At 35.7% G+C, this 11,546-nt stretch overlaps 2 protein-coding genes across 2 annotated transcripts; one reads left to right on the top strand and one right to left on the bottom strand.

Annotated features, from left to right (window-relative positions):
- On the top strand, positions 1–1,694 carry LOC112507918. The gene is made up of 2 exons (XM_025112671.1): positions 1–650; positions 777–1,694. Exons 1-2 carry the CDS (start codon positions 46–48, stop codon positions 1,471–1,473), a joined length of 1,302 nt encoding a protein of 433 aa, XP_024968439.1. The 5' UTR covers positions 1–45; the 3' UTR covers positions 1,474–1,694.
- A 1,702-nt stretch (positions 1,695–3,396) lies between these two features.
- LOC112507160 (cilia- and flagella-associated protein 251) lies at positions 3,397–6,201 on the bottom strand. The gene is made up of 2 exons (XM_025111603.1): positions 5,923–6,201; positions 3,397–4,873 (listed from the first exon to the last, which is right to left on the bottom strand). The coding sequence occupies exon 2, from the start codon at positions 4,806–4,808 to the stop codon at positions 3,594–3,596; it is 1,215 nt and encodes a 404-aa protein (XP_024967371.1). The 5' UTR covers positions 4,809–4,873; positions 5,923–6,201; the 3' UTR covers positions 3,397–3,593.
- Between the last annotated feature and the right edge of the window lie 5,345 nt (positions 6,202–11,546).

The raw sequence follows: 11,546 nt of genomic DNA, 5'->3' as shown, positions 1-11,546 counted from the left end.
GAAAGATTTCTTGAAGTTTTTGGTTGATTATAACGGAAGGACTCGATGGATCCGTGTCCTTTCGTGCGACTAGTAGTCGGAAGTTTAAGTTTGAGGTTTTCAGGCGGTGGCGCCGGTAATCCTCCGCCGCCGAGTTGTTATTGCAAGATTAAGCTCAAGAACTTCACTACCCAGATGGCTGATATCGGTTATTGTGCAGAAAGTGATGTGAATCAAGTAAACGATCAAGTTCAGGCTTGCTTCAATTTCAAGAAATTGGAGTTCGATAAGGTGGTGGAGAAATCAAACGGGTTGAAGATCGAGGTTTATTCGGGTGGGAAAGGGAATCCGATTTGTGGAGTTGGGTCGGGTAAGCTTATTGGTGTTGTATCGGTGGGTTTGGATTCGAAGGTGGTTGATAATGGTGGTAATAACTGGGGTTGTGTGGTGGTTCAGAACGGTTGGGTGGTCGTTGGGGATGGGAGCTCCAAGAAATCGGTTCAATTGCATTTGAATGTGCGGGTGGAGCCTGACCCAAGATTCGTTTTCGAGTTTGATGGTGAACCTGAGTGTAGCCCACAAGTGTTTCAAGTCAACGGGAACGTTCGGCAGGCTGTTTTTACTTGCAAATTCAGTTTCAGAAATTCCGGCGACCGGAATTTGAGATCTGGGTAAGTTACTTCTCCATTTCTCTGAATCGGTTAAGGTGTTCGGCCTATTGTCTGAAAGAACGAAATAGTTTCTTTCATGGAACTTGAATCATTTTCTTACAAAATGTTTGATTGATGTGTTAACAGATCTTCAATCTCGGAAGCAAACAACTCCGGAAACTGGTTAAGATCAGTGAGAAATGATAAAGAAAAACCTGTAAAAGAACGAAAAGGGTGGTCGATTACAATCCATGATCTCTCCGGTTCACCAGTAGCCATGGCGTCAATGGTGACACCGTTTGTTCCATCACACGGAACCGACGATGTCCGTCGGTCCAACCCAGGTGCATGGCTGATCCTTCGGCCTGGTCAAAGCACATGGAAGCCATGGGGCCGTCTAGAAGCATGGAGGGAGTCCACCGGCGGTAACCACCTCGGCTACCGTTTCGAGCTACTACCAGACGCAGCCGTCGGCGGCCTTGACCCTATCACTCTCTCAAACTCCACCATCAGTTCCAAACACGGCGGAAAATTCACCATCGACATCGGTAACGGAGCTTCACCCATGACCACCCCAAGCGGTAGCTTCGACTCCGGTTCCGGGTCAGACTTCTGGTCCGGGTCATGGGCACACTTAATGTACCAAGGTTTTGTGATGTCATCAAAGGTGGCTGGTGGAGGGCGGTGTAGCAGACCGGAGGTGGAGATCGGAGTTCAGCACGTGACATGCACGGAGGATGCGGCGGCGTTCGTTGCATTGGCTGCTGCCGTGGATTTAAGCGTGGACGCCTGCCGGCCGTTCTCTAGAAAGCTCCGGAAGGAGCTGAGACACGACGGAGAATAGTCGCCGGAGTTATTTATTGGTTCATTTTTAATTTAAAAATTGAGTGGAGGATCTTTTTTGTTTTCTTTATTTTCCAGAACACAGAGTGTACAGCGGCGATTTCTTTTTCCTTTTTTTCTTTGGGTGATTAATGCATTGTACAGTTGTTATAATATTATATTATGATTTTGTGATGATATCGGATCTGATCTGCACATGGTTTATGGATCTTAATATGGTAATAAGGACTCGTTTAGTAAACGTTTATCAACTCACTTTATTTTACCTGTTGAATATGATAAGAACGAAAATTCTTATTCAGTAAGAGCGAAGACAAGAATCGAGGGTCTTACCCGGTAAGTGAGAACGATGACTCTTACCATGGTTAGCACTTATCGGGATAAATTGTTGCATACGATGCATTTTAGTGAATAAAAATCTTACCTGGTAAGTAAACGATAGTGTTGAATAGTGTTTAGGTAAACGGCCTCTAAGTCTCCAACGTTTCAGAACTTTCATGTGAAATTGCATGTCGTCTTGATCCGCATATGAACTCGAAATTGATAAGTTTTTCTCTATCAATGTAGTTTTCTATGATGCTCGATATTTTTTTTAACAAATAAACGAACAAGTGTTATCGTTCTATTGGCTGTGCTAAAGATTCATATCATGGATTTAAAATGTAGTTTTCAGTAATTCAATTATTAAACTTGTTTCTACGGTGTTTAAAGTCTGCTGCTTTACATTTATGTAAAACTGCTACGTTTTGTAAGATCTTCTTATTACTATTCTAAAAGGTCAGACATGTATTGGATGTTTTTATTATGATAATCATAGTTTTGAGAGACTATTTTGATCGATCAGTAAAAAATAGTTTAAACAATTTATTACAAAAAAAAAACAAATATTTTAACGTCCTTTTCTAATTCTAACTAACTAAATTCTTTTTTTACGAAAGTCTAGAGAGACAGCCTATGAAACAAAACCTCATAGTGAAATAGAAGACAACCCATTTTGTCGAACTCTTTCGTCATGAACTGAGAGTGGGGGAAGTGGTTGAGAATGAAGCGTTGGGATAGTAACTGATACGGGTGAGCCATTCGGCTGGCCATCTTATAGTTTGGTTTCTGTGTTGTGTTGTCTTTTGTTAACCAGCCATCCTTTTCTCTCTATTGTCTCAATTCCATTGAATTGCCAACAGAATAACGCATAAATGTAGTTGTTGAATATCGAAGTCCTTTTCTTTGGACAAATCGACAAATGCATACGTCCAAATTCTTTGATGCTAATTATGACATATTTAAGTAACAACTGTTATTCAATCCTAATCACTTATAGGAACAGAGAATGACCCTAATGGTTGTTTTATCTAACCTAGTACTTTCCAATCTAAATCGACGTAGATGTTTATGTTTTGGATTTCGATACTTGATTATTAAATAGTTATCACGCTAGAGTCAAATGTGGTGTTAAACTGCTATAAAACTTTAAAACCTTTCGTTAATTATACGTTAAACGTCAAATTTCGTTCTTTTTTCAAACGAGAACGAATGAAGTGTTTTTTTATGAGAAAGAATTGCACAATCAGTACCTTTTCTATTACCATCAACATTAGAAAGTGTGTTGGTCTTTTCTTGGACTTTTTCCTGTTCTTAATACCAAGTTGTTACAATATTAAAGAGTCACAGATGAATGTGTTGGAGTCGTGCTATACAACTGCTCAGATAGTTCATTCAGCAATACCAGGAAGAACAAGTCTATTCCTTATTCGTTAAATAATAAGTCAATAATAACCAATTCTTCATCACATATTATCGGATAACGTATGTTTAGATGGGGTTTGGATTTGTCTTTAATCCCGTTTTTAAGACTTTTATCATCGTGGTTGTTAACATGCTCTCAGTTATCACGAAAACCCATTTACCAAATAAAATAATCCGTTAAAAGATAAATAAAAATTCATATAAAAAATGGAAACGGTATATAGATCAAAAGCTATTAATATCGACTCACTATCCTACTACACTTTTGGCAGCCAACATTCCACAAGAGACCACAAGTTCTGAAGGAAGAAAACAAAGTGGAAATAAGAATTACAACTTCAAAATTAATACAAAAACCATCTTCTTCTTCTTCTTCTTTCATTCTGCAGCAGTATCTTCACTGTTGCCGCCCTCCGTTTCGATCTCTGGCAACGTCTCTAGATCTGTGCGCACCTCTTTCTCCTCTGAATGTGATGGATCATCGGTCTCTAGATCTGTGCGCACCTCTTTCTCCTCTGAACGTGATGGATCATCGGTCTCATTTTGATCCAATTCTTCGGGTTTTGTTTCATATGATTCCAGAGTCTCTTCCGTTCCATCCTTATTCTCCAAATTCTCACCTTCACCTGCATCATTTTCGACCTCTGTTTTTGAGATATTCGATTCATTAGACTTCAAAACCTCTAAAATATAATCCGTGACTCCATCTGTGACATTTTGAGATTGAGTTGAATCAGTTGTGGTCACTGTGGTATTTGAAGGAGGTTCGTTTTCATGGGCATCTATGGATTTTGTAGAATTCAAGGAGGTAAGAGTCGATTCTGAGCTGATTTCTTGAATCATTGTGGTATTCGAAGGAGCTCCGTTTTTGGCTGTTTGATCTTTATCTACTAGACCAACGTTCCCATTCGAGTTATCTGAAGTTCCATTCCCGTTTTCGTTTGTAACTGCGCTAGAGGCATCATCTGCTTTGTAGTGTTCTTCGCGTGCTTCGTTGGTATGAATGGTGGATCCATCTTCACCATGATCATCTAAAGAATCCGTGTTTTCCATCTGATTTTGTCCATCTTTTTCTTCGTTTTCCTTCTCTTCGCTCTCTTCTATCTCCTTGTCTTCATCCACTGTATTCATCTCTTCTCGATCAATCTCCACTTTTATCTTCTCTTGCTCGTTTTCATCAATCTCATCATCCGCTCCCCCTCTTTCGTCATCTTTTTCCTCCTCGATCTTGTCTTCATCTTGATCTTCAACCTCATGCTTGTTATCCTCATGTTCTGCTTGTTCTTGCTCTTCTTCTTCTTGTTCCTGTTCTTGTTCTTCTACTTCTTCATGTATCTCAACTTCTTTGGTTTTTTCCTCTAATTTTGGCTGGAGATCTTTTCTTCCAAATTTAACGATTTCATCACTACTCTGTGTGTGCGTGCTTGATGAGATCTTCGGATCACTCGCATCAAACTCTCGCTTCTTGTCGTGGGACCTCTTGACTTGAAAGATCAACCAGAAGCATACCGCAACCAACAAACAAACTTGAAGAACATGTTTGGTCTTGATTCCTTTCGACCTCTGGTTTCTAACAGGCGAGGGTCTATACATATTGATATGATATTTCCAGATGATGGTTTACACGTGTAGAGGGAATGCTTGAAGAATAAATCAATCTGGAAACACAAAGAATGTAGTTTCATCTACTATATAACAAAATCTAAGATATAAGAGACATCAAGATTCATCGTTGGTCATTGTGGAATACTTTCTAAGGGTTAATTCAACAGGGAATGAAGCCATATTTCCAAGTTCTAAAACACCCTTTTCCCCATATAAACCAGCAAAGATAAATGATACTACTTTCCAGATTTAGAATGCATTTCAACTTGTGCAGCCAAACGGGTCTTCTGATAGAAAAACCCATTTTAAAGTTCGATTTGACGATCAAACTTATGTATTAGCCGCCCTTTTTTGGACAATTTGAAATGGTCTTCTTGTTTGTTCACCCTAAATCAGAACATATCTACATCAGCATTGGATCCTACAATGTCACATTCGCCCACAAAGGTCAAACATACCCCTAAAAATCTGGGATGGAGAGAATAAAAGTGTATACAGAAATCAATCACTTAATGGGTGTTGGAGTCCAACTTCAACTAGACCATTTGTTCACGGTACTGAAGGACTCTTTTGGATAATAATCTAAACGGATTTCCAAATATAGTCACAATGGGTGTCCAATCAACTTAGGGTACAAGACTATGATCAGTACTTCTATTGCAAGTCAATCGATCAAATTCAGCTCAAAGAAAACAAAAACTCTTGAGTGAAAATTGGACTGAAGTTGAAGCATCCGACTTATTTTCCCCAATTTTGGGGGAAACAAGATAATAGCGATAAATCCAATACAAATTTAGAGATCATAATTAAGGAACAAAGGGAAAACCCTTTGTAACATAGAAAGAAACCCTAGAATCCCTAAATTAACTAACAAATAATGACAGAATTCACACAAACCCCGAACAAAGTAGAAAATTTTCCCCAATTAATCAATCAACTTCGAAAACCAAAATCCACGTCTCGAAACAGTTGATTACGAGCAAAAACAAAACAAAAAGATCAAATTAATCGCTTGAATATGCAATTCATGTGACCTGCTTCTATACGAGCAAATGAAACTCAATCGTAACAACATGAAAAAGCAACAACAAAAGAAGAATACCTGGAGATTGAAAGTCCAAACCAACAAGCGATTGGGCGAGTAGATAGAAGAAAGTCGATTCGTTGAAAGTCAAAGGTGGGTTTTGGACATTTGAGTACAGCAGCTTCGACAGTAGGAGGAGCTGTGTCGTTTCAGACACACAGAATCTGTTTCTCTCTCACACACACCATTTAGCGAGTGTGTGGACTGTGGAGATGGATCTAAATCAAGAAGAAATGGAGTTCAATAATGGTGGGAGTGAAGAACAGCCAGGCTTTTGGGAGTAGTAACATTTACCATAAACGGTGTTTTGGGGGGGGGGGGGGTGGTTTCTTATTTTCGACTTTCTTATGTTAACAATCCTTTTTTAGTTAACAATCAATTCATTCATTTTTATAAGTAACCGGTCTTTGGGATTACTTATAAAAACAATTTATTGACTTATTTGAGTGTGTCATTTTAAACCTCGATGTCATTTCTAATTCATGGGTTTGAATATATCATTACATACAGTTGAATGAGGCGATTAATAACACAAAAAGAGGTGGAATTTAAATCATTTCATTCAACAATGAGAGAAATATGTAAACTTAGTTTGTCAGTTTTATAAACCAGATGAAATCATCGGGAATCAATATGAGAGAAAAAGAATGGAGTTGAACAAATGATATCATTTTAAACGGAATCGGCATAAGAAATGATTTTTATTTTTGGTGGAACGTGCAAGCAACGTGATGATTTTTTTTTACCTTTTATCATTCAGTTTTTTTATCCATCACTGTATCTCACGATAATTCCATCTGCGAAATGGTTCGACTGTTTTACTTGTTTCTCTTCATTCTTCCCAAAACGTGAATATAACTCTTCCCCACATTTACCCTTTTTATTTTATTTTATTAATCTGGATATCCAACCCGTTATGCGAGACGACTAATCCTAAGACGACCACCTGCTTTGCAGATAGCCTGGAGTCTTCGCATTTGAACCTCCATGGCTACAAAGAGATTTTTATTCATCCTTGGATTTGAACCTGAGACCTCCTGTTACTTTTGACCTTTGGAGCCAAGCTCAAACCAATCAGACACCATCATTCTAGTTCACATTTACCCCTTTATTCTCGATGTTAACGGAACATGATAATTGATTCTTTTTCTATTCTTAGATTTCTTTTCCACTTAATCCCACACACCCTTAACGACATGTAAACATTTGTTATTAATTTTTTATAATAAAACATGTATTTCAATTCAATCAGTTCTCAATGTAATTTGATGGTCAAACCAATTGACTTTATTCGATAATGCTTAAACCAGTCTATCAAATAAATACTTTAAAAAACATCAAAACTGTATTAATTGTGTTGTTTAAAAAACGGTATTGCGGTGTTAAGTGAAGAGGTGATACCCCTCTTATTGGGCCTACGGGTGCTATTAAGCCATAACCTTTGATATTAATGTCGTCATTATTAATTCTTCTAGATTCTAAACCTTCATTCATTGAATTCGTGGTTTTACCTAATATTATTTTGTAAGTTTATACGAGTAAATTATGGATTTGGTCCATATGGTTATAAGTTTGTCTTGTATTTGGCCCCTGAAGTTTTTTATATTCCAAAATAACCTTCAGAGTTTATATTTTTGTAAAGTTTGGGTCCCTACCACTAATGGTTGTTAACTTTCATCTGTTCGGTGAGGGTATTAAACACCCCAAACAAACTCAAACCCCATTCCTACTATCCCGGTCTCTCACGTCCAACCTCACTAAACACAGTTCACGGATCTTGTGACGTACCATATGATATTTAATATTTTGATCATAAAATAATATAGTGGTCAAATTAAATAACATAAATAAAATCGCTAAAGTTGGAAATAATAATGACTAAACAGAATTGACACATATTTAATAACCGGATCATTGGTTACGGCTTAAAAACACGACCCATAACTGACGGGCCAAAAACTTGGCCCAACATACTTTTTAACCCAAAATAGCCCAAGACTATTAGGCCCAACATCGACCCAAATTCTTTCGACCTAACACACGAAAACCTAATCAAACGCGACGGTGGTCGGGAACCAGCCGTCGTCCATGGGATCCATGGGGCAAAGGAATCGCCGTCGACCATTTATCTAAGGTCGTGACCTCAGCCACCAATCAATGGCATAGCCGCAAGGTAGTAGTGGTGTGGCCACGGGACTGAAGCACGAGGGAGCCGTGTGGTAGCAGCAATGTGGCGTCAAGTGGTGGAGCAACTGCCTAGCGCCCATCGGTGATTGAATGAAATGGGATGGCGGTAGCGTCAAGTGGTGGAGCAATAACGACCTAGTTGCGATGAATGAGCGGCGCCGCGACCAAATCCTAGCCATGATGTCGACAACTAATACGGGAGGGATTCCGTTTGATTTTTATTTAATTTGATTTGATTGTTTAAATGCCAAGTTTGCTCTGATACCACTGTAGGGTTTCTAATTAACTTTGTAATCTTAAAAACGCAGCGGAAAATAATTTTAGGTTACTTATTTAGAAAGCTTTTCTAATAGAAATCCTAAGTTGAATCCAGTGACATTTAAAACAATATCTAAACAATCCAAAAGGTGTTTATAAGGTTGTCATTTTAGATCTGGTATTGTTTCTGATGGAGCACTTAGAAATCGATGTTGATTTCCTCTATCAGAGATCCACACACGAATAAGTTGTCGACTTTTACTGAGTACTAGCCCAAAAACCCTTAAATCTAATGTGCTTTTGACAAAAAAGAAAGATAAGTTCTTTTTCTATTTTTATCTGATAGCTAATGACCTAAAAGATTGAATCATCAAAAGGTTTAGGTCTATCACCTTATTTGTAGGTGCTTTGAATCATAAATAGAATATAGTTCAAAATGAGGTTTTATAATTATCTATAAATATACTTATTAATACATAAATATCTATATTTATATATAAAACCTCAAAATTATCATAATTACATTTTTAACACAAATTTACAATTATTCTTTAAATTATGTTGATTGTTAAATTGATTATTCTTGAAGAATAATTAATTTAACAATCAACATAATTTAATCCAGGTATCTGATAATAGAGGCATACATATTATTTGTGCGTGACCCTATAGATATACATAGTTATTGGCAATGTTTCTATGTGACACATGGCACGTGCATATAAAAACTTATGATAAATAAATAAGAATTTTTAACTTCTAGATAATTTTTCATAATCTTTTGATATTTGTCTTGCAGAAGCAAATCAGAAAGTAAAACCAACCGATTTGATTCGTTTTCAGTAGTTATAAGATGGTCATCTTAGTGTTATATATTTGAAATAACCAATGGTGTTAAATATGTAAAAATAGTTATACGTAATATTATATATATATATATATATAGGGTTGGGTTCACGTGAGACCAAGAGTTTTCCGTGAGACCTGTAAGACCAGTTTATGTTCATCGATCAACTTTATAAGCTAATGATCTAATGGTCTAAAGTTGCACGATGACAATTTTGTGATTATTGAAAAGTTTCGTGGCGTTTATGAATATTCAGATTATAGATCTAATCCAAGGGTTGAGAATTGGTCTTACAGGTCTCACGAAAAACCCTTGGTCTCACATGATCCCAAGTCTCTCTCTCTCTCTCTCTCTATATATATATATATATATATATATATATATATATATATATATATATGTATAACCACAGGTTATTTTGAGAAGTGGTATGAGAAGTAAAGAAATGATCATAGCCTTCATACGGTTAAGATCGGATTTGACTGGTCAAGAATTGCGGTTTTAACTAGTCAACATTTGTGGCTATGCGAAAAATAGAAAGGGTAGTTTTGTGATTTTTACAAATAGACGGCAAACAAGTTCATATGTGAATTCGTGTGATTCACATATGAACTATTTTAATTGATTTACATATGAACCATTGTAACCCATATATGAATTAATTAACTGGTTCACATATAAACCCTTATAATCCACATATGAACAAATTAACTGGTTTACATATGAATCCGTGTGATCCACATATGAACTAATTAACTGATTCACATATGAACTAATTGACTAATTCACATATGAACCCGTGGGTTCCTATGTGAATCAGTTAAATAGTTCACATGTGAACTATTAACAAGTTCACATATGAACTATAATCACATGTGAACTATTAACAAGTTCACATATGAACTATAATCACATGGGTTCACATATAAACTCATTTGCCGTCTATTTGTAAAAGTTACAAAAGTATATCTCTATCTTCTGCATATCAATGCAAGGAAGTGTTTCACAGTCAAAGCCTTAAACGTTGACTAGATGAAGGACTATGATCACTTTTTACTTCTAAAATACTCACTGCTCTCAAATGAACATTTCCCCGTGCGTGTGTGTGTGTGTATCTTTGTTTTGTAAAATTCAAAAAAATATTAAGGCTGAACCTAAACATAATAAAAACCAAAATGGATAAAATTCATAATAATGGTCTTTCTTATTTTTCGATTCATTCAAATTCCGAAATCAATTACAAATACAAAAGGGTCTTTTTTGATTGGATGGTAATGTTTTTTGATTGGATGAGAATGAATGAAAAAATCTTTGTTTTAAATCGATTCACATCGACTCCGAAAGTTGTTTTCTTTCCAAAGTTTGTGATACTTTATATAAATATAAAAAGAAACCTTGGTTTATCCCAAACACATTACTTCTTTTTAATTTAAATATAAATCCAATTTTTAGCGAAAATAAAAATATCAATGTAAAGAAAGAAGAGGATGATATATATATATATATATATATATATATATATATATATATATAAACCTCTTCTCTTCAAGGATACACCTCTGCAAATACTCTCTGGTGTTTCTATTTCCGCTTCGCCTCACTCTGTAAGAATGTTTCTTCTCTTTTTCTTTTAAATTTTCTATGTTTTAGTATTTTAATGGTTTAACGAAACCCCGAAAAATCCGCCATACCTCCCTGAATGGTATCAGAGTATGGAAAGATTCTAAGGTTTAAAAGACTGAGACATGTTCGATTTATTTTTAGTGGCTGCATAATTTGCATAAGTTCCACTTTCTTTGTCGAAAACCCGCTCAGGTGAAAATCAAATGATTTATACATGTTTTGATAAAATTTAGTAGGATAATGTTGATTTTTTGGTTGAAGAAAACCATATTTTTGTAAATAATTATGTTAAGTTTTAATTATAAAAAAGGGGATATATAAAAATCTTATAAAGGAGTTAAGGATAGGAAATTTAAAATCATTGATTCAAAAAATCTAATCAAACGCTTAGAGTTCTTAGATCTTGAAGGAAATAGTAAAAGGTCATTAGATAATTATTAGAAGCGTACTCGTGCAATGCAGCGAGATACATCGTGTTTTTAATATTTCATTTTATTTTTTTATCTCAGTCGATGTTATAATATGGCTTTATGTGATTTTGAGAAAACGATGATGTTTTTATTTTTGAATAAAATATGTTTGACGATATYATAAAAATTTGACAAAAATATATCGATATTAGTATCAAATTAACTATTTGAAATTCYTCATTTTTTTGTGTAATTTTTTAATCCAATTTTTTTATAATTTAATTTATGTACAATAACGAAGTAATTTATATTTGGTT

This window comes from Cynara cardunculus, assembly GCF_001531365.2.
Source record: "Cynara cardunculus var. scolymus isolate 2C chromosome LG 2, CcrdV1, whole genome shotgun sequence".
Classification (NCBI taxonomy): domain Eukaryota; kingdom Viridiplantae; phylum Streptophyta; class Magnoliopsida; order Asterales; family Asteraceae; genus Cynara; species Cynara cardunculus.
Note: the sequence above shows the minus strand (reverse complement) of the source record. Positions and strands in the feature narration are given on the sequence as shown.

Bases quoted from the DNA above. Each gene is read 5' to 3' on its own strand.
- LOC112507918 (XM_025112671.1), top strand. From the start codon at position 46: ATGGATCCGTGTCCTTTCGTGCGACTAGTAGTCGGAAGTTTAAGTTTG. The intron at 651-776 runs GTAAGTTACTTC...ATGTGTTAACAG, and splicing joins GACCGGAATTTGAGATCTGG to ATCTTCAATCTCGGAAGCAA.
- LOC112507160 (XM_025111603.1), bottom strand. From the start codon at position 4,808: ATGTATAGACCCTCGCCTGTTAGAAACCAGAGGTCGAAAGGAATCAAG.